The sequence below is a fragment of the Rhinopithecus roxellana genome, chromosome 16, assembly GCF_007565055.1.
Source record: "Rhinopithecus roxellana isolate Shanxi Qingling chromosome 16, ASM756505v1, whole genome shotgun sequence".
NCBI lineage: Eukaryota > Metazoa > Chordata > Mammalia > Primates > Cercopithecidae > Rhinopithecus > Rhinopithecus roxellana.
The window spans coordinates 49,367,736-49,391,537 of NC_044564.1; the positions used below are offsets into that span (position 1 = coordinate 49,367,736).

Sequence of the window (23,802 nt, forward strand, 5' to 3'; positions counted from 1 at the left end):
CAGGGAACCCACAGCTAAGTGTCTTATGCATTATGCTACATTTCCTCTAACCCACAGCTAAGTGTCTTATGCATTATGCTACATTTTCCTCTAACCCACAGCTTTCCTTTGTCTATGTTAAAGCACCTTGAATTTTGACCCCTCCTAGGAGCCAAAGTTATTTCTAAACTAAAACACCAGAAGGTTAAAAATAAAGTCTAAATTTTTTTCAGGAATCCTGAGAGTTAGGGCTGGACTCCCCTTCTCACCTGCTCCTACACTTTTGATGTCAGCCAGGCGAGGGCTGGGAGGGCTTTTTACACTAGGCTTAGTGTAAAAAGCATCAATTCTGGAGGCAAAAAGACCTGGATCTGCTTCTCAGTTCAGCCACTTAATAGCTGTGTAATGTTGAACAATGTCCTTAATTTTCTGCCTGAGCGTTCCTCATCTGTTAAATGGTGCTGGACTGCTTTCCTTCCTAGGGAGCTGTGGCATCAAATGAAGTGCTGGAGAGTGTACAACAACAGCCTGTTGTTGGCAGCTGTGATAATATCACACAGAATCTGTCTGTAAGGCTACTTTGCTAGAATGGTCTAAGGGAAACTCTTAGCATTGCTTCATCCCTATAGTTTCTGCCAAAGATTAAACTACCCAGGGAAGACAGCAAGGGGTTATTAATAATCAGCCCATTGTCCTTAAAACAGGCTGGGTAAATGCAAATAGGAGAAAGCAAGGTAAAGCAACATCCAGAGTGAGCCATCAGAAAGGCACAGGGGAGGCAGAAGGCAGCCATCAAGAGTGAGGGAAATAAGAGGAGAGAAGCTGAAAGGCTGGACATCTTTACAGTTCTGCATGGGCTGCTGCTCAGTCACCTCCGCTCTGGTCCCGTGTGACAACTCACTGAGAGGTGGAAATAATGTTCATGAAAATAGGTCCTGTCTTTGAGTTGGGCCCTGAAGAATCATACCTGACACGCTTTAGAAATGGGTTCAGAGGTCACAAAGCATAGGCAGGCGACACATGTGTGCCAGGCTCTTAGTTTAGGCATTCGTTTCTACTAGATCATCTGGGAGACCTTGAGCTAGACTGCATTCTAAAATGTCAAGGACATTGAAAAGAAATACTTTACTTCCCTCACAGGAGTATTGTGAGAATTAAATAACAAAAGGTACCTACACCCCAAGGCAGGCTTGAGGAACCTCATTTTCTCCAGGTGCACAAGAACAGGCCTTCCCCAAGATTGGAGAGAGACCTTGGCCACCCAAAGATACCGTGCACTAAAAGGCAGGCTTCAGAGTTGACTAGACCATGATTCAGACCCCAACTCTGCCACTTCCCAACCTTAGAAAGTCTACTCATTCATTCTTTTATTCATTGACCACATAGGTAAAAACAAAATGTATTGAACAGAATTTTACTCATGACCTATTTTGCACCAGGGCACAGTGCTAGATGCTGTGGATACAGAGATGAACAAGACCGACAAGGTCCCTGTCCTCATGAATGCTATATCTTCACAGGAAAAGAAATGGACAATGAACAAGTAACAAACAAATGAGATCATTTCAGATTGGGATGTTATACACAAAATAAACTGGACAAACTAATGAGGAGTAATCTGGGTATGAAGAAAGTGGTTACAAACTGGGCGGCAGTCAGGAATGTTCCTTTCTGAGAGGAAGCACTCGACCTGGGATAGAAGCGTGGGAGCCAGCTTGATATGGGAATGGCTGGGGAAGGAGGCACCCCCTGTGCAGAGCACTGGCCCTGGGCCAGGAAAGGCCTTGGGACTCAAGGAACAGAGAGAAGGCCCACGTGACTATGTGGACTCTGGGACTCTGATTGTGGCAGAATGAAAGCAGAGGAAGCCAGCAAAGTGGGGAGTGATCCAACTGTGCAGGACCTCAAAAACCACAGTATGGGATGAAGTTTTATTCTGAAGGCCATAGAACAGTTACACACAGGGGAGGGCCAAGATTTGATTTCCATTTCAAAGAAATGATTCTGGCTGCTGATCTCTCTCTCTCTGGAGTATAGAAAGAGTAAGGTGGAAGAGAAGATCCAGCTACAAAGATATTGAAGTCATTTAAGTAAGAAATGATGGCAGCTTAGACTAGGGTGGTGGCTGGAGAGAGAGAAATGGACATGTTTGAGATGAATTTTAGGGGTGTCACTAAAGGGTTTCATCTGGAATTTGGGGAAGAGTGGCAATGAAACAGGAGGAATCAAACTATTTAAATGTCCTGAAACTTCAGTTTCTTCCCCTAAATTTGGTGTTACTGTAGCGTATTAAGGACTAAACAAGAGAGCATGTGCTGCCCAGCACAAAGTAGGTACTTGATAAAACGGCCAGCTTGTCCCTTGTTCTGACCCAGGTTGAACTCTGAACCTTCTAGAAGTTCCAGCAAGTTCATTTCAGGACTCAGTCATTAGAAATTCCAACTATTAAAAAATGTATGCTAAGCTCAATAGGTTCAGAAAATTCTCTTAAACTGTCATCAATCTGGAAGTAAAGTCGATACTGAGTTATTAAACCATCCAGAACAGCCAATATGAAGCTTCCAGACAGACTGTAACAGCTAGCAAGTGTTGGCCGTATGCTTATTTGGATGCTCTGTGACTTAAAACTCCTTTCTCAATGGCAAGAATTTTTGGAGAAACATGTACTCTCTGTAGACAGAAACCACATGTGAAAAACAATAGCCTAGGTTTGGGTGTCATAACTCTGGAAAACTCTTGATCTCTGAAGCTTTGACAGGGGTGAGTCTCTCACAGTGAAAAAGCTACCTAGGGGCAGGAAGACCATTCATCTAACTCTGTTCCTACCCAGCTGTATGGTCACAGGAACATCTCCCAGCACTTCAGGGAGGGGGACCTGGGCAGGGACACTACACAGACACATCCTTGCACAGGCCTTTGGCTGCCACAGAATCTGCTGGGCTACCATGCCTAGTTTCAGTGCAGCTCAGCTGCATATGAGCCTGAAACACACAGTCTTTCTTATTGCTCTCTTCTTTTCTGCTTTTATACTACTTTTGTAAAATATTATATTTTTATAAAATATTATGCTTTTATAAAATAACTTTTGTAGTTATTCAGAGCAATAGTTCTCTATGTTGGATGTTACAATACCCTGGTGCACTTTATAAAATACTGATTCCCAGGCCCCACAGCAAAAGATTCTGACCTAATCAGTAGAGTAGATGCACCACCCAACTGATCCTTCAGGAAATAAGGGCTTATTCTCCCAGTTGCTGAAAGTGTAGCCAGTGGACAGCACTCGACTTGTTAAGTCATCTGTGGAAAGTTGCCGGGCATTTCAAGGCAATACCCTCTTCCTGAGGTAGCCAGCATCCAATGACCAATCAATATGGGACTGTAAAGACAACATTGCTCAACCCAGGACAACTCTGAAAGGCCACACGAGTTTCAGAGCTCCCTGTAGGTCAGCTGAAGACTTCCTTGAGAATGCACTGCAGCCTGACAGCTTCTCCTGCCTGATCGCCTGATCCTGCTTCCTTTCCTTCCCTTCCTTCAGTGGTGATCCCAAGAGCAAACCTCATAAACTTCTTGCAAATAAGTCTCCATCTCAGGGTCTGCTTTCCTTGGTTTGGGGTAATACTTGGACATCAGCATTATAAAGCTCCAGAGGTGATTTTTTTTTTTTTTTTGAGATGGAGTCTCGCTCTGTCATCCAGGCTGGAGTACAAATCTTGGCTCACTGAAACCTCTGTCCACCTCCTGGGCTCAAGCAATTTTCCTGCCTCCGCCTCCCGAGTAGCTGACACTACAGGCATGCACCACCATGCCCGGTTAATTTTTAAAATATTTTTAAGTAGAGATGGGGCTTTATCATGTTGGCTACGCTGGTCTCCAACTCCTGACCTCAGGTGATCCACCTGTCTCTGCCTCCCAAAATGCTGGGATTACAGGTGTGAGCCACCATACCTGGCCCTCCCCAGGTGATTTTAATGAAGGTGAATAATCCCTGCTCAAAAGTCAGAATGTGACAATCAGTCAACAGACAATTAGTGAGCACCAACTGAGTGCCAAGTACATTGCTAGGTTTTTGGTCCCAGATGGAAAATTGAGAGAAATTAAGAAAACTGACTCTGATTGCAAAGCTAGCAAGTGGCAGACTTGGGGTTTAAAACTAGAGAGATGGCTGTGTCTGTTCTCCTAATCACTATGTTATGCTGTCTCCAAGATGATGGAAGGGAAGCATAGGATACCAGGGAACCCTAACCTCGCCATGCTGTATAGGCATGGAGAGTGGGGTCAAAGAAGGATTCTGTGAGGAAGTGAGGTTTAAGCTGAGATCTAAATAAGAAGAGTGTAGGCAGAGGCAACAGGGAATGCAATAATACAAGGTAGGAGAGAGCAGAGTGTGTCCCAGGAACTGATTGCTCAGTGTGATTAGAATGGAAAATGCAAGACGTAAACCTGGGGAGGTGGCTGATGCTAGAGCATGCCTTTTCTCTAAGAGCAAAAGGAAGCCAAATGGTCCCTGCAGGGGAGGGTTGCAGCTTGTTAACTCTACTGCTGGACAAAGACAGATTGCAGGGAGCAAGAATGAATGGCAGGTGAGGATGGTTTTTAATTTCAATTGTCAGATTCAATTTAAAGACCAATGGTTCTCATCCAAGGATAGGATGACACCTCTAGGACCATTTGGAAATGTGTAGAAATAATTTTGGTTTTTGCAATAATCACAGATGCTAAACATCCAGGAAGGTGATAAATGTTCTCACCACAAAGGCACAACTGTCCTCTTCAAAATGCCAAGGGGGGCCTCATAGGGAAATCATGCCACAAGCAAAGCACAGAAGGCTTAACTGTAGAAATATAAATGTTCTAAGCCATAACAATGTGAAAGTTCAGTAATTGTGTATCTGGGAGAATTTGGGAAGTCAAGGGGGTAAGAGAGGTGAAGGGAAAAGCGGGGTCGGAGAGATTTCTTCATTTTAACATGGTGGGGTGTCAAGAGACATTGTCTAAAGTTTATGGATCCAAAAATAGATGGTTTAGTGTACTAAAGTTGTAGAACCAAGAAAAATGTTCAAAATAAAAACAAAACGAAAAATTATGAGGAAGAGAGAGAAAAGCAGGAAGAATAGAAGGAATAGTGTAAGTTCCTTCTCTTTCATAGTAGGGAGTCAGCCAACACAGTTAAGGTGAATGAATCAAGAAATGGAGGTCGAAATATATTTAGAGTTATAGAGGAAGCCATCAGTGAATCAGGAAGAAAAACCATCAGAAAAACAAGAGGTGGAAGTGAATTTTAAATATTTATTTATTTATTTTGAGATGGAATCTCGCTTTGTTACCCAGGCTGGAATATAGTGGCATGATCTTGGCTCACTGCAACCTTCACCTCCTGGGTTCAAGCGATTCTTGTGCCTCAGCCTTCTGAGAAGCTAGGACTACAGGTGTGTACCACCCAGCCTGGCTAATTTTTGTATTTTTAGTGGAGATGGGGTTTCACCATGTTGGCCAGGCTGGTCTCAAACTCCTGACCACAGGTGATATGCCTGCCTTGGCCTTCCGAAGTGCTGGGATTACAGGCGTGAGCCACCACACCCAACCAAATGAGGCAGTTAGTCTTAATGTTTGTTTATTTTGAGATGGAGTCTTGCTCTGTTGCCCAGGCTGGAGTGCAGTGGCGTGATCTTGGCTCACTGCAACCTCCACCTCCTGGGTTCAAGCAATTCACCTGTCTTGGCCTAATGAGTAGCTAGGATTACAGGCACGTGCCACCATGCCTGGCTAATTTTTAATCTTTTTTAGTAGAGATGGGGTTTTGCCATGTTGGCCAGGCTGGTCTCGAACTCCTGACCTCAGGTGATCCACTCGCCTCAGCCTCCCAGAGTGTTGTGTGAGCCACTACACCTGGCTGGAAGTAGAATTTTGAGTTCAGCAGTAGGGACTAGTGAGGGAAACTCTGACTTCTCATTTTATCCCTTGTCTTAAATATATTTTTGTGTGTTTATTTCAACCTGTATATGTTATATAAGTAAGTGAACTTCAGTTTCCTGCCTTATCCAATGCATATTTCTATGGTGGATGTCAAATGGTCTTTTACTCTCTGAGAAGCTATTTCTGTGTAACAGGGACCTGCCAAGAACTAAGGGCCACTTTGAGACAGGTAGCCAGAGTTTTCTAGTGTTGAACTGTACTGTCTCCTCATCTGCACTGGGGTTGAATCCATAACTCGTTCTTTCTGAGTGCTGTAAGAACTCCTCCGCCCCCACTGGGTCTAGATCCATTTTTCCCTAAGTGGTTGTGGGGAACTGTGCAGTTGCTGGGCAGCTTGGTAGTTGGCCTCCAGAAAAGAAAAGGGCAAATTCCCAGGGGCACTGTTATCTGCTAGGAGGTGTGCACCAATTCAGGTATAAGCAGAGACTCACTATAAAGGAATGGGCAGATTCCTAAACAACCCATGTTTGTCAATAGAGGATAAAGTGGGGTGGGGTGAAATGAGTGGAGTGATGAGCAGGAGTTAGAATCCACCATGGCCTGAATTTTAACCGTCTAAACAGTGGCTCAGCTGGGTCTCTGTTTGCCATTGTTTTTTACAGCAACTGGTAAAACTACTCCTCTATCTTTTTATGTAGCCCTTCCGTGGGCTTTACATGACATTGCATGGTAATTAGTTGCTTATGTATCTTAATCTTCTACCATCTGTGATCTCTTCTTCCTCAAGGGTAGGATCTGAGCCTCATTTTTATATTCCTTGTACTGAGCATGTACCTAATAAACACTGGGTGAGTAAAGAAAATGGATGAATATATATATAAATAAATAAAGCCAAATGAATAAATAAAATGCTTATTATATCCTCCTTTTAAAAAAAATCAGCAAAATAGGACATAGAGTATAACAAAGATTCCATTACTTTTGGTGCACCCCTGATTTTGGGACTCTGGTATTTGTGTGTGTGTGTGTGTGTGTGTGTGTGCATGTGTGTGTGTACATGCATGTATGTGTGTATTACTATAACTACTTGCAAGAGTTAAATAATTGGTAATGGGAACTCAAGTTAGGCCTTTGGGATCCCTAAGAGGTGCAGAGAAACTTGGATTTCTCCAGGACTAATAAATCAAAGAGGAGAGTTCAATAATGCTGCTGCAAGAGTCCATCTATAAGATGACATTTATAGGAAGAAAGGCTCATTCAAAAATTATTTGATATTGTCTAGGCAATGAGCTTAAAGAGCAAGAGTCTAAGTTAAGGGTAGAAACATGGTACCAGAAACACCTGTTTGCTTCCTCTCTCATCCAGGGAGCTGAGCATTATATCTCAATTTAGTTAGGTGATCAAAGACTGATAGAATTACACAAGGAATACTTACAACACTATCTACTTAATTAGCATATAAATAAAAAGAAGACTTTTCTGTAAGATTGTGGTAAAACGTAGATGCTTCTACTCTGCTAGAGGTATTAGAAATTAGTTTAACTCTTTTAGAAATCAGTAAGTCAAGGAGGCTGCCATGCCATTCCTGCCTAGCAATGGAAAATAGTTTTTCTTCTTACCTAGCAATGGAAACAAAAAATTTTCAGAGGTCTTTGATTAACCATGGTAAAGATTTAATGATGTCCTGGCAGGTTTTGTAATGGACTAAAAGTAACCAGGCAACATTGTGATAGGAGTGGTGTACTAGATTTCTTTAGCAGGAAGTTATAGATGGACACAGCTATGATTCTATCCAGATGGTTGTAACCAAGAGAAGTTCAGGCTATGAATGTCTGTGCAGGTTCTACTGCTCCCCCAAGTTTGCAGCTTCCCCAGGGGAGCCTGCACTTCAGGTAACTCCTGGATTGGAATGTGATAGTCTGATTGATTGATTGATTGATTCCTTCATTCATTCCTTCATTCAACAATGTTTATTGAGCTACCACTCTGTGAGTTATCTGTTTGAAGGACAGCACTTTCTTATTTTTCTTTGGGACCCTTTCTTACACAGACAGGATACTCAAGAGATATTTGCCGACTGACTGACACAGGTTGAAACAAAATGGATTTTTTCCACACTGGTTTCATTCTGAGTTGCAGTGGCAGAATTTATTGCATCTGTAAAACTTCTTTAAGTTTATGAGTTGCTAAGCTTGAGAGATTACAGCTTTCTTTTCCATTCCCGCTGCAATAAATATCTCTTTTTATATTCTCATTTCTATCAAAATCAGATGCTGATGGTTACCTTATGTAAATTCTCTCTGGCTAGGGCGGTGTTGGTTCTATATTTTTTAATGGACTTTCTCATCCTGTGTTCAGCTAGAGCCTTAGGTTGTTAACCTTAAAGCCTCAATGCAGAACCAGGCTCACTGATTTCACCTTTTCAAAATCTAGCATTCCCACTAGTGTGTGTATGTGCATTTGAGAGAGAGGGAAAGAGGAGAGAGAGACAGAATTATGACTAAAGTTTCAAACTAAAGTTCAACTGTTGAACTTGGACATGTACTCCCAGTCTTTGGATTAGTCTCAGGGAATTTAAGAGATAAACAAAAAGCAAACTCTAGGTGGCTGTGATTCAGAGACCCAGAAAACAGAAAGTAACTGAAGGATTAATCTGTATATGGCTGGGAGTAGGATGTGAGGGTGAGGCCGTAGGCCTGAACAAAAGGAAAATAATATCTCACCAGTTGACAGTAGCTAGATGGACATTCACAAACTAGTCCAGCAACTGAACATGGACACAGGACAAATTGGCTCTACTGTACCTTGGTAGGCATGGGCTTCTTAAAGGTGATTTCAGCTTGCATCCAAACACCCCTTGGGGACTCCAACACAGACCAGATCTTCTCTTGAACTACATGGTTCTCTTCAAAGATGTAAACGGCTAGGGTGTCACTCATTTTTAAAAATCCATAGATGGCATAATGAAAACGCAGACAATACTGTAGGTTTCCTGGTAGGGAGGGCCCATAGAGCCTTCCAATGTAGCCAGGCTGAGATGTGAACTTTGTGTTGGCTAGCAGGTAATACCCTGCAAACAAGATAAAGCATATCAGCAATGCAAAATAATCTAATCTAGATTAGCAAGTGGTAAAAGGTGATTAAAGTAGTAGAACTAGACAGCAAAGACTACCAGCTGTGCTTTAAATGATAGAAAGCATTTTCTAATGTCTGTGGCTTAAGTGACAGAAAACATCCATGTGCCTCATTGAAATGAAACCTCATTTAATTCTAAGTAAACCTTATAAACCAGTACAGATTTTCTATAGCACATGCCCAGATTTCAGTCATTAATTAGGATTTACACTTTTCACAAAACAAAAAGGATGAAATCATCTTGGAGATACCAGCTGCTTGGGTCAACCATCTGACTTAGATTGTATATTCCGAGGACTGAACCATAGTAAATGGAAGGCCCAGAGCAGATTTTTTCTTATTATCTCTTTAGTGGCCTATAGAGATGGCAGGATTTCAGGCTGGCCTGGCAGTCTTTGTGGAAGTTTGTGTCTGGGCAGAGTCTACTCCTCTCTTGGTCAAATGTTAAACCTGCCCTTGAAGAGCAGGTTTTTCATCAGATGGATCCTCCCAGGTGCTGAAGATCTGTGTTCTTCCCTTATTCCTTCTAAATAACAAAGAAAAATAAAATCAGGAACCTCCCCCTCCCACCATCCCCATGGTCAATTTAAAATGAGTTCGTGTATCCTGGAAAGCCTGGGCAAAAAAGAAAAAAAAACGAAAACAAAACCCACCCTCTTTTTCTCTTTCTTTTTTCTGCTCCTCCTCCTGTCAGTTTTCTTTTGGGTGCCTCAGTCTTTGTATACCGTTTAGTTTTACCCAGTTATTTAACTCAAGAGAAAGACATGCCAGAGCTCTCTCTCCCTCCATACACCAAGAGGCCATGTGAGGACACATGATAAGGTGGCCATCTGCAAGCTAGGAAGAGACCCCTCACCAGAAACGACCCTGATGGCACCTTGATTTTGAACTCACAGCCTCCAGAACTGTGAGGAAATAATGTCTGTTGTTTAAGCCACCCAATCTGTGGTATTTTGTTATGGCTGCCTGAGCAGACTATTATGGGTGGCCGTACAACAGCCAGAACAACCTTTTTGAAACCTAAGTTTCATCTGTGTATTTTTCTGCTTAAAACCTCTCAGTGGCTTCTCATGTCCTCTATAATAAAATTCCAAATGCTTCCTGTGGCCTGCCACACCCAGGATCTATCTCCCTCTCTGACATCATTTTCCTCCATTCTCCTCCTCACCATTACTCCCCACGGTGCAGCCATACAGACCTTCCTATTCTGTGGTGTGACCAGCTCTTTCCAAATTCGAGGCCTTCACAGATGTTGTTCCCTCTGCCTGGGTCACGCCCACTATCCCAGCTAACGGCAGCTTTCCTCAGAGAAACCTTCCCTGAATGCTAAACCAAAATTAGATTCTTCCCTCTATTCTCTCTCAGAGCTCTCTCTTCATTTCTTTGTACTGTGAAAGAAGGGGATCAGAACATGCCACCCCAAACTATGTCACTTTGGCATTTTGATTATTTTGAGGTAAAGTCACTTGAGAAACAGCAGAGGCAGGAAGGACCCTTTGACCTCCCCTTTTCTATTATACTTAGAAGCAGGTCATAAAATTTCCTACGAACAAGGTGTTCTCCCTGTCCCAGAAAGGGAAGAACATTCTGTCACTAAAGACTGAGAGTTGACACCAAAATGGATCTGTACAAACAAACCTACTAACATAACCCTCATCTTCCATTAGTTTCCTTCATATATTTCCTAGTCACTTTCCCACAATTTACTGCCCCTGGAAACTTAAGCCCCCTAACCCGCCCCCCCCCCCTTTTTTTTTTGTCTTGCTACTTCTCCACAATTTTATTATCCTTTGTTTAAAATGGTATTGAAGCTCTCAGGCCTATCTGCTTCTTTGGGTCTTCATTGTTTTTATGGAGGCTCCCAAGTACAAGTAAAAATATTGAATAAAATTTGTGTTTTTTTCTTGCTAATCTGTCTTCCATCACTTTAATTCTCAGGTCCAAACATGGAACTTAAGAGGGTAGAGGAAAAGTTTTTCCTCCCTGACAGCACTTGCCACAACCTGTGATTATAAGTTTGTTTGTGTATATATTTGTCTCATGTTTCTCTTGCCCACTGAAAAGACTGTCTGCCAGTGAAGGTGAGATTCACTTCAGATTTGTTCACTATTGTATTCCCCAGGAGTTAGTCCACTTGAATGTTTTATTACTTTGAAAATTGACAAACTGAGAGTATGGTGAGTCTTTTTGTCCCTAAACAGCTCCCCGTTTCATCAGTTCACTGCTCCCAGAACTCAAATGGTTCTCTAGAGATGATTTTCCAGTTAATCAGCCCAAGGTCAGAATAGATTCGGTAGGGCCTTTATTTCTACAGGTTAGGCAACCTCTAAGAAAAGAATACAAAATTACAAGCACGAAATTGTGAGGGCTCTTTCAAGGCCTTTCTCAGGGCTGGTACAAGGCAGGGGCCCTGGAACCTAAGCTTCACCAGCTCCGTGGTAAACTCACCTCAGTCTCCAGTATATAAATATGTGTTGAATAAATGAATGAGACACTGAACTCCTTGAGATCAAGCTCTTTGCACTTGTCTCCACTGGGTTGGGCTCCACAAAGTCTATCATTAAATTAATAGGTAATCCCTACACAAGGAACACTCAGACTCCTGTTTCCAAAAGCTCCTTGTAAATAATATCCATCAAGTGTCCACTCAACATTTTTAAATAGCTTTTCCCCTCCACAATAGATTTTTAAAATTATAGTAAAATATACATGGTATAAAAGTTACCATTTAACCATTTGAAAGTGCACAATTCAGCGGCATTTTGAGCATTCACAATGCTGTGCAACCATCACCACTACGTAGTTCCAGATCATTTTCATCACCCAAAGGCAACCCCATACTCATTAAACACTCTTATTCCCTCTGCCACGGCCCCTGGCAACCACTGAAATCTTCTTTTTATCTGTGGGAATATGTCTTTTCTGGAGATTTCATATAAATACAATTCAACAGATTTTTTTTCCTTAAAGGTATTGCATCTAAAGTGAGTTCCTAAATATTTTACAAGGATTTGCCTGTTTAATTAACTAGCAAATAGGTCTGCTAACACAACAACTTGAATTTCAATTTAAAAAAATTGTCAAACACAAGATTACTGATTGTCTTTGCTTCTTCACAGTTACCTTTTCTCTTTAAGTCAGTGTCTTTGCAGGTATGACGTAGGAATGGCCAATAAAGCTTACGACAACCCAAGGTATCCCCACATAGACAGATCCCTGATTTACCTAAGCCTGTAGTGTGGTCTCCAGCCCGATACATGTTTGGTTTTACTTTCACTCGGGTCCAACCTGGACCTTCTTTATCTTGGTAAAAGTTGCAGAGATCTTGCTCAAAATTGCAGCTGGCTTCCACGACACTGAACAGAAGTTCTGAGCAAAGGACAAGCAAAGTTAATGACAATCAGTCCCAAAGATCTCAAAGGACTACGTCAACTGGTTGACAGATATTTATATATACACATTTGTGCCAGGGGAGACCGAAGAAGTAAAACACAACTAAATATCTTTACCCAAAGGGCTTGCTGACAGGTTAGCATCAAACCAGCGTTTCAACATGACAGGAAAATTGTTCTTTTCCTTTCTAAAGGGAAGGGAGAAAGGAGCACTGTTCACATTATAAAAACGAAGTACCCGACTTCAAAAGAAATTTCCTTTCATGACTGTGAACATTTATTCATATACTTCTTCACAATTCACAATTCATTCATAAAAGTTTTAAAATAAAAAAAGGGAAAAGGAAGATATTTTATGGGACTCAATTTGTCTCTAAGATGAAGATTTTAGATGTTTTACAGAAACAATTTTCCTTTGTTGCTCAACCTCTGTGTCAGAAGCACAGCTGCTGTCTACTTTGCCATCAGTAGTAGGAGCTGATCTGCTTGAAGAAAGTCATCACTCAGTTTAAATCGTGCAGGTCAAAGAGTCACAGATCTGTCATGGGTACTGCTATTGCCTTGACTTCGCCGAGTTCTGGTATTATTTACCCTGTTCTATAAATACCTCACCCCAGATAGCCTGGAGGGAACATAAAAGAGTTCTGGTCTTTAAGAAGACATACAAATGGCCAATGGGTATATAAAAAAGTGTTCAACATCACTAATCAGCAGAGAAATGCAAATTAAAACTACAACAAGATATCTTAGAATGGCTATTATTAAAAAGACAAAAATTAACAGATGTTGGTGAGGAGGTGGAGAAAAGGGAACTCTTATACAATGTTAGTGAGAATGTAAACTAGTACAGCCACTATGAAAAACAGTGTGGAGATTTCTCAAAAAAATGAAAATAGAACTACCATTCGATCCAGCAATCCCATTACTGGGTATCTACTCAAAGGAAAAGAAATCCATATACCAAAAAAGATACTGCACTTGAATGTTTATCTCAGCACTATTAACAGTACCAAAGATAAGGAATCAACCTAAGTGCCCATCAACGGATGACTGAATAAAGAAAGTATCATATGTACATACAAACTGGAATGCTATTCATCCATAAAAACAATGAAATTATGTCTTTTGCAGCAGCATGGTTGGTATTGGAGGTCATTATCTTAAATGAAACAAGTCAGACACAGAAACACAAATACTGCATGCTCTCACTCATAAGTGGGAACTAAATAATGTGTACACACTGATACAGAGAGTGGAATGATAGACAGTGGAGACTTAGAAGGCTGAGGGAGTAGGAGGGGGTATGGAAGATAAGAAATTACTTAATGGGTACAATGTATGTTACTCCAGGATGGATACCTTAAAATCTTCACTTAACACTATGCAATGTATGCCTGTAACAAAACTGTACTTGCACCACATACATTTATACAAATAAAATACTTCTGCTTTTTTGAGAATAACTTTTAATCCTGTCAACAAGTGGCTTGTAAATCACACTGTTCAGATTGCCCTCTTAGAACAGAGGGGATGTGACTGTAGCAGTTGGGATACATTCGGTGCAGCCAAGTGTGATTCTTCTCTGCATGCTGACACACATGTCTAACAATCCAGGATTATGGAGAGAGGACATGTGTTGAATAACTGGAAAATTATCTCTAGAGAAACATTTCAGCTCTAGGAGCAGTGAGCTGATGAAACAGCTCACTATAAAAACTTACTGTATTCTCAATTTGTCAATTTCTAAAGCAAGAAAGCATTCAGGTGGGCTGAAGAACTGACCCAGATTAAAGTGGATGAAAGACGCATGACAACCAAATGCTACCAGGGATGCAAGATTCAATCTTGGTCCAGAAGAACAAATATCTGTAAAGGTTGTTATTGGGGCAATTGGAAACATTGGTGTACGGACTGAAAGTAAGTTGATAATGTTGTATCAGTATTAAATTTCCTGAACTCCATAATTATCCTATAGTTATGCTGAAGAACGTGTTTGATTATAAAATACACACTAAAATATTTAATGGTAAAGGGGCATGATGTTTGCAACCTATTCTTAAATGGTAGATAAAGCAAACATGACAAAATGTTAATTTGTAGAGCTGGGTGAAGAGTATATAGGAGTTATTTGTAGTTTTCCTGCAAATTATGCCCGAGTTTGAAATGATAGAAAATTAGAGCTCCAAGAAAATTAAATTTTAAAAAGTAACTGATTAACAACACATTACAAAAAAAAAATTAGGTAAAAAGTGTTCCTGTATAACTAGAACCTGATTGTATCTCAGGGGATATGCCCTAGGAAGTGCACCAGGAGCAAATCCAGATGAGCCAGACTGGAGAAGAGGAAATGAAGAGAATTCTCAATGCTCTAAGATGGGTAGATTAGCCCACACCCTGGTCTGCCTGATTCTGTCAGCACCAGGGTATATCTTTAAGCCCTGAAGATAAAGTCTGTGAAAAAATGAACAAGATGTTACACAAACAAGGATCCTTTGACATTCTCCCATGGATATTTGAGACCACAGGAAACCTCATTAAAGTATTCAGTATTAGTCACCCCTCTGCTACTGGGTAATAAAAAAACAAATAAAAATCCCAAATCTACAGATGGCCATCTAACTCAGGAAATGGGGTGGCACTGCCAAGTGCCATGCACGAAGAGAAGAGTAGGTCAGTTATTTCCTCATCAGGAATGAATCTTCTCCCTCACAGCCTCCTTTTTTTTTTCATTCTTTCTCCCAGCTAGAGAGGGTAGAAGAAGGAATGAATCTTAAAGCAGTGCTCTTGGGCAACTGCAAGAGAATCTTAACTCAGTTATTAGATGTGTGGGAGGGGGTGGAAGGTGGCATAAAAACGTGAAAGTTTACAGGAGTTTTATTCATAAGCACCAAAACTTGAAAGCAACCAAGTTATGTCCTTCAGTAGGTGAGTGGATACATAAACTGTGGTACATCCAGACAACTAAATATCACTCAGCGCTTAGAAGAAATGAGCTATCAAGCCATGAAATGATACAGAGTAAACTTAAATACATATTACAAAGTGAAGGAAGCCAGTCTGAAAAGGCTACATACTCTATGATTCCAACTATATGACATTCTTGAACAGGCAAAACTATGGGGACAGTAAAAAGAACAGTAACTGCCACAGGTTGGGGGGAAGGAGAGGTGAATAGGCAAAACAGAGTTTTTTGTTTGTCTTTTGTTTTTGAGACAGGGTCCCACTTTGTGGCCCAGGCTGGAGTGTAGTGGTGCAATCTTGGCTCACTGTAGCCTCTACCTCCTGGATTCAACCTATCCTCCTTCTTTAGCCTCCTAAGAAGCTGAGACCATAGGCATGCACCACCATGCCTGGCTAATTTTTGTATTTTTTGTAGAGACAGGGTTTCACTATGTTGCCCAGGCTGGTCTCCAACTCCTGGACTCAAGCAATCCACCCTCCTTTGCCTCCCAAAGTGCTGGGATTACAGGTGTGCACCAGCATGCCTGGCCTGAATATAGAGGGGGTTTTTAGGGCAATGAAAATATTCTGTATGATGCTACAATGGTGGATACATATCATTATACATTTGTCTAAATCCATAGAGTATACAATACCATGAGTGAACCTTAATGTAAACTGTGGACTCTGGGGGACAGTAATGTATATGAAGACAAGGGAACTATGAGAGACCTCTGTACCTTCCTCCCAATTTTGCTGTGAACCTAAAACTACACTAAAAAAAATGCCTATCAAAAAAACTTAAAAGTAAGCAAGGATCACTTCTCTCCATGGTGATAGACTGAGTCATACAGAAAATATTTTTCTGATGATGTGATTATAATATTTTGCTAATGAATAGATTTGAAATGGATTTTCCTGGGGTCTTGAGGAGGTCTGATTTAAAAAAAAAATCTCGAAAGCCTAACTCAGGGGCTAAATCTTTTTCACCTAGAGTGCTGCTTCTGCCATGAGACAGTGTCTGATTCCTGAGGATGGGGCCAGAGGCCTGTTTGTGACTTGAATGAGTGCAGAGCCTTTGCTTCAAGCTTGTTTCAGAGGTGTTAGTAAAGGGCAGATCACAAATTGAGCTGCTGGGAAGTGTAATGATGTATTTGAAGCGTAGGGAGGAATCAGAGGCAGTTGGAAGCCTCTGAGCATCTGTTGGTGATCAAGAAAAAAAGAACTAAATCCCCTTTAAGCAACTTACCAAAAAGCATCATAATGTAATCTTTAATTACTTGCTTTCTGACATTTGAACTTTTTAGAAATGAGAAGCTTTGAAGATAATCTAATTAGCAGGAATGTGTTGCAGTTTGAGAGTAGTTGGGAACATTTCTCATCCTTTCCTCTGCTTCATGGAGTTCATGGAGAGAAACTCAGCATCAGCCCCACAGATCTAAAAGGCTTATCAGCCCCTAGAGCGCTAAAAGATAGATACTAGGGGCATTGTGTTCTCTACACTGCCAACCTTGCAGGGTAGTTTTACTTCAGCATGTGCCCGTCCAAGAGCAGGCTGAGACAGCTCAAAGCTGGCTTGGGTAGGAGAGGCAATGGGACCTGGCACCACACTGAAGACCTATGGGGAAACAAGGGCCAGACTCACTGACTAGGCTGTGGAGACCCTTGGAGGCATTTAAGATAAGAAAGGCTGGGGCAACCTTAGCTGTAGCCTAGGCAGCAATTGGGCCTGGGTTTCCAAATAGACAAGAGGTCGGGGCAGTGTGTTGTCAGTAAATGACCGATATTGGGATTTAGGTAGTGATTCTCTGAGAGGCGTACCCATGAGTGTTAGGATCTACCCAGTCCCTGGCCTGGGGTGGGGTGGACCCAAGCCCAGAAAGGAGGTTGGGTCTGCATATGGCAGAGCAGTAGAGTTCTCAGTTTGAGGCTGGGCCTTATGGCAGGATTCCTAGAAGTGAATGGGATCACCTCTTAGGCATTCAAAGATTTACAGACCAAAAGGAAGGCTTGCTCCCATCTTCTAAAATTTGGGACAAATGTGGTTGTGCAGGGGGAGAGTGAGGGGTCAAAGGGATGGAGAGGAAGTGGGGGGTGGTCTCACTGTCCTCTGGAAGCACTGGGGAGGGGGGGCAGTTCATTGGAGGGCCACATGACATTGCTGTTGAGCATCTGTGACTATGAGATGGGTCTCAGGTCCACTAGATTGAATTAACTCTAAACCCAACCAGATGGTGGGAACAAGATGATTCGTATGTTGAAATGATTCCTGTCTCAGCCTATTAGGGAGATGAGAGAAGAAAATGCTAGATCCAGCTGGGAAAAGCAGAGACAAGAAGTCTGGAGTTAACCAAGATAAGGAAAAAATGTTGGCACCTGTTATGAAACAGAAGGGCATAAACTATTTGTGAAATGTAAGATGAAGTATGAAAACTAAAAGGCTTAGCTTCTAAAGACTCAATCTGGCCCACAGCTGCTCAATGAAAGACATAAAGCAGGCTCCAGTGACACAATCATCAAGCAAGTACCCTTTGCTGGTTCTCTTTAGTTGCAGTCTGACCCACTGTTCTCCAGGGATGGGTGGGCATGTTTTGAAAATAAAGTAAATAATATTGTCTCATGATGAAGCATTTGCTGTGTATCATACTCTGTGCTAAGGCCTTCACAGACATTAACTCATTAACCTTCCCAACAACTCTGTGAAACAGATTCTTCCATCTTTACTATAGATGTGGAAATAGAGTCTCAAAGAAGTTAAGTAACATGACCCATTCCACATAGCTTGGAAGTGGCAGAATAGGGATGTGAATCCACATTCCTGGTGGATTAAGCATAACACTACAATGATGCAATTAAACCATTTAAAGCCAAACTGGCTTAGTGGGAAGTTCTGAAGATGAGTATGGAGCCTTGGTTAACCTAACTGTATAAGAACTCATATATGTGGAAGTTCCTGCACAGAAGGAGTCTGTACTTTGCAGACTGAGGGGTCAACAGCCCTCTTAACACATGGTCCTTGTTTTGCTGGACGCTTTCTTTTCCTTTCACCAGACACACCACCTGTGTAGTAGGAAAGAGCTCACACAAATTCTCTTTTTTTTCAAAAGGAGGAGCATTTCTGAACATTACTTCTGGGTGATTCAGTTGGTTCTGTTACCTCCAGCTGCCTCTTCACCCACCCTCTGCCCAGTGCAGATATTAGATAAACACCTCTTCTCCCATAGACAAAACAAGGCAATATAAACTTCAGTGTCACTGCCTAGTGATAGAAAAAAGACCTTGTCTAAAAATAATGATAAAGAGGTTGTGAAATTACTATGAATGTAATTGAAATATTAACTTATAGGATTAGAGAGGAATCAAATGTAGAGAAGTAAAACAATGTTGGTTTCTGTGTTATATCAAATTTAGAGACTCTTTTAATCTTTGATTATTGTTTGGATTAAATCATTTAAAAGTATGTAAATCTAGTCTGGTTCTATCAGTTTTACAACCTTTTAAAAATTAGAATTAGGAAAACCAGTAGTCAATTTCAGCAGATTAGTAGATTTCTGTTTAGTTTTGGAGTAACAGTTTAGCTCAAGTCGAAAATATTTTTCCATGTAAACTGTGGCTCACACCTGTAATGCCAGCACTTTGGGAGGCCAAGGTGGGAGAATCCCTTGAGCTCAGGAGTTCAAGACCAGCCTGGACAACATAGTGAGAGCTCATCTCTACTAAAATAAACAAACAAAAAACTAGCCAGTCCCAGCTGCTCAGAAGGCTGAGATAGGAAGATCACTTGAGCCCAGGAGTTTGAGGCTGTAGTGAGTTGTGACTGCACCACTGCACTCTAGCCTGAGTGACAGAGCGAGACCCCCAGTTCACCTTCCCCTCCCCCCGAAAAAATTTCTTAGTCCCCTGACTTGTAGAATGTATCTGAAATCATATTAAATTATGAACCAACTCTATCTTAAGTGAAAGACCTCAAACGCCAAGTTCATAAATTACTTTCCATGCTACATAACCAAGAATAAGGGCTCATTAATAAGGCGGGGTGACCATAATGTCTCCCTTGGTCTCTCAAGGAAACAAATTCACTAAACAGTAAGGTCAATTTTATATATCTGGGTTATCATCATTATTATCCTTCTTATTATAAAACATTTGCTTTCTAATTCACTTTGAATCAATTTGCTTACCTATTTTTCTACAGAGTAAAAATAATTCTCTCATTTTAAACATCAAATTTATGAAATTGCAAAACTGATCATGATAAAATAATTTGAGGGTTCTTCTTGGAAGTGGAAAGTAATTTAATCAAGAGCACATGCTATTTAGCTAAAACTATCTAGAGATGTCTACCAAATACTAATATCTTTAAACATAAGGACATTTATAAATTTTGGATACATACTGTTGGAAAGCGTTTTTAAAATATATTATTCTATTCAGTAGATTGTGAGAGCTTTGTCCATCTACCCAGCTACCCATTTATGGGCCCAAGATATCCTCTAAAGAGAAAAATGGAGTGAGAATAAGTTAGTATTATTTAATTTTCTTTTCCTGGGAAGGAAAGATGAAAGCTTCCTAAGATAGGACAACTGGCTGATGGTATCAGAAACATTAGATTCCCTCTGTGAGGGGGAAAAAAGAGTAATATTCCAGAAAAAATGACCTTTAAATCATTTTTGAAGGATGAGAGAAGGGGAAAGATATGAAAATTAAAAGCAATTAAAACAAGTTCTAACCACAAACATCTGTTGAAACAGGAACATCCCAAAATGCAATGACAGATAGAGAATGCTCACCTGTCTGATTCTGGCAGTGAACAGGAGAGAACGAAATATCATCCAGGGCAACATAGCCTCCTTTGGGACCATTGAAAGCAACTTCAAAAATAACCTGCAGAGGAAAATGGCATGCTGTCACATGTTCACATATTTTCAGTTTGGCTTAAGTGCTCTTAATGATTTCAAATGACATGTCAATCAAACCAGATGAAGCCAAGTTACAAGGACTCATGGAATCAGATTTCCAAATATGAGTTTGGGCAGCGCCCTCCTCAACCTACAGTCTCTTTTTGGGAGAATGAAACTGCTATGATCTGAGTGTCTGTGGGACACTCACAAATTCTCAAAAGTCATACATTGAAATATGAACCCCCCAAGGGAATGGTAATAGAAGATGGGGCTTTTGGGGAGGTCATTAGGTTTTGGAATGGGATTGGTGCCCTTACTAGCGTGCCCCTTCTGGAATTTGAGGGCACAATGAGTAGGTGCCATATGGACCAGGAAACAGGCCCTCACCCGACGCCAGATCTGCCAACACTTTGATCTGGAACTTCTCAGACTTCAGAACTATAAGAAATACACTTCTGTTGTTTATGAATTACCTAGGTTATGGTATTATGTTATAGCAGCCTGAATGGACCAAGACAGAGTCTTTAAAGTTGCCTTTTATTGGTGGATATGCCTTTCTTCCTTGAGTGTCAGCTGAAGTGCCTATGTCATTTCTGCTAGAACTACAGAACTAATTAGCATTATGAACTTCAATTAAAGGAAAAATCGGCTAAGAAAGCAGGCCAGGTGGTTTTTTTTTTTTTTTTTTTTTAACCTTCCTGCCATCACTCAGGAGCAAACACCCTCTGAGTTCCTTTCCTTCTTCCTATATGAACTCTACATCAAGGGCTGGACAAAGATGCAACAGTCAGAGGTGAGAACCCCGATCTCAGCATGTCCAGGTATGTTCCAATGGTTAGAAAGAACATGGACCGATGACTTCAACCCCTTTAGCTTTGCTTTCTTCTCTACCAGCAACTTTAACTGTGAGCTCAGTCGACCACCTTCTGCCTGTAACCACGGGGGATCAGATGTCAGCACAGCCTTCACCTGTGCTGGAAAAACCACCCAGGTGTGCAGTCCTCTTGTGTGAGTTAATAACCTGAGAAGACGCAGCACAGAACAGGGGTTGAAACTTCAGTGCCTACAAAAGCCAGGCAGGTAGTGGAAATGCAGAAGTGGGCTGGGTATGGTGCGGCCTCTTGTGAAATAGAGACAGAAACCCCTGTCTAAAAGGGCAGCTGTCACTCAGCTTCATCAATTGCTATTATGTGGGAAGTCAGACCTGTTATGGGTTGAACTGTGTGCCCCTGCATCCCTCACACAAAATTCCTGTGTTGAAGTGCCAACCTCTAGTATCTCAGTATGTGACCTTATTTGGGAATAGGGTCACCGCAAATGTAATTAGTTAAGATGAGGTCATGCTGAAGTAGAGTGAGCCTCTAATTTAAACGACTGGTGTCCTTATAAAAAGGAGAAATTTGGATGCAGACACACACACACACACACACACACACACACACACACACACACACACACACAGAATGCCATGTGAAAATGAAGGCAGAGAGCTACAAGCCAAGGAATGCCAAAGATTGCCAGCACACCACCAGAAATGGGAGAGAGGCATAGGACGGATTCTCTCTCACGGCCCTCAGGAGGAACAAGCCCTGCCAACACCTTGATCATGAACTTCTGGCCTCCAGAATGATGACATACAAAATTTCTGTTTTTTTTTAAGCCACCTCTTTTGTGCTACTTTGTTATGGGCAGCCCTGGCAAACAAATACGAGGCCTAACGTCTCTGTATTTAGCAAATTATCAAGAGGATCTGACTCTAGATTTTATTTGAAATCTTTGAGTTTGTCAATGCTGACAATTAATTCAAAAATTAAAACAAAAATAAAATGAAAAACCCCACTCCACAGCCAGACAGATCACCACTGTGGACTAGATTTGACCTCTAGGCTTCTAGTTTGCAGCTTCTTCTGAATAGAATAGTTTCTTGGAGGCAGACAGACCAGAGTTCAGATCCCATTTTCATCACTTATTAGCTAGGTGGGCCTGGATATATCACTGTATTAGTCTGTTTTCACATGGCTGATAAAGACATACTGGTTAATTTACACAGGAAAAGGGGTTTAATGGACTTACAGTTCCACGTGGCTGGGGAGGCCTCACAATCATGGCAGAAGGCAAAGAGGAGCAAGTCACATCTTATGTGGATGGAAGCAGGCACAGAGAAGAGAAGAGAGCTTGTGCAGGGAAACTCATCCTTATAAAACTAACAGATCTTGCAAGACTTATTCACTATCACTAGAAAGGCATGGGAAAGAACTGTCCCCATGATTCAATTACCTCCCACCGGGTCCCTCCCACAACACGTGGGAATTCAAGATGAGATTTGGGTGGGGACACAGCCAAACCATATCAATCACTTAACCTCCCAGAGTCTCAGTTTTCTTATCTATAAAACACCTGTCTTGTAAGATATTGAGGAGATTAAATGAGATAATGTCTACAAATATCCAACCACAGAGTCAGGCACATAACAAGCTCTGAACTAATTTTCTATCTTTTTCCGAAGGTTGGTTGGCCTCAGTGGCTCATGCCTGTAATCCCAGCACTTTGGGAGGCTGAGGTGGGTGGATCACTTAAGCTCAGGAGTTTGAGACCAGCCTGGGCAACATGGTGAACCCTCATCTTTACAAAAAATACAAAAGTTAGCTGGGTGTGGTGGCACACGCCTGTACTTCCAACTACTTGGGAGGCTGAGGTGAGAGGATTGCTTGAACCTGGGAGGCAGAGGTTGCAGTGAGCCAAGATCACTCCACTGCACTCCAGCCTGGGTGACAGAGTGAGACCCTGTTTCAAAAATAATAATTTTTTTTTTTCTGCAGGTTGACTCCTTCTTGAACTTCTATTCAGGCTCCAGCCTAGTTAACCACCAATTAGCTTGAGCAGGCCCATTCTTCTCCAGCCCTCAGTTTCTTCATTTTTTGAAAAGAAAAAGAGTTTGGACAAAATAGTTCTTAAAGTACCTTTCACCTTAACAGTAATGTTCCCACAGGGACCCGGTGCCTAAACTCTCCAAAATCCAAGGGGAACCCTAGAAATTTGTCTTTGCCAAGGGGGAAGGGCTGTGAATGAAGGAAAAGATGTGGACTTATGAGAAGGGGCAAATTAAGATTACAAACTTAACACAGGTCCATGACATTTAGCTCTCAAGGCACTAGCTGGTAAAGTGAATGACAAAATTTACGCAGAGCCGGTGGGGTAAGAATGCTATTCCTGATCAGCGTTTGCTAATCACAGCCTCTGTGCCAATGTGTTCTCTTGTTCAGACAGTCTCCAGTGTTTGTTTTCCTTCTCAAAATTCACTTGAGAATGTGATGACATTAAACTCACTGATTTCTTCAGGACAACTTTCTTTTCCTGATGAATGAGAGCAAATAACACCAGTGAATAGTTCAGATTGGTAGAGCAAAATCACATGTGTTGACCCAAAGGATGTGTATTGAGGTTTAGTCGTGTCCAGAGTTGTAACCTTCCAAGTATTGATTTTTAAAAATTCAGCAAAGTTTGATTCAGACAAACGTTGCCCGAGGAGCTTATGGTTG

The 23,802-nt window shown here is 41.5% G+C and overlaps 1 protein-coding gene across 3 annotated transcripts in view; it reads right to left on the reverse strand.

Annotated features, from left to right (window-relative positions):
* Positions 1 to 23,802, reverse strand: part of MAMDC2 (MAM domain containing 2) — a 183,668-nt gene that overhangs the window by 72,453 nt on the left and 87,413 nt on the right. For all 3 annotated transcript variants that reach the window (XR_747924.2, XM_010362947.2, XM_030919306.1), the window contains exons 7-9: positions 20,153 to 20,246; positions 12,256 to 12,399; positions 8,700 to 8,965 (exon numbers count right to left, since the gene is read on the reverse strand). Coding sequence is in view for 2 of the 3 variants with exons in the window: in XM_010362947.2 (XP_010361249.2) it covers positions 8,700 to 8,965; positions 12,256 to 12,399; positions 20,153 to 20,246 (504 nt within the window). In the remaining variant the exon portion in view is untranslated. The remainder of the gene's footprint in view (positions 1 to 8,699; positions 8,966 to 12,255; positions 12,400 to 20,152; positions 20,247 to 23,802) is intronic.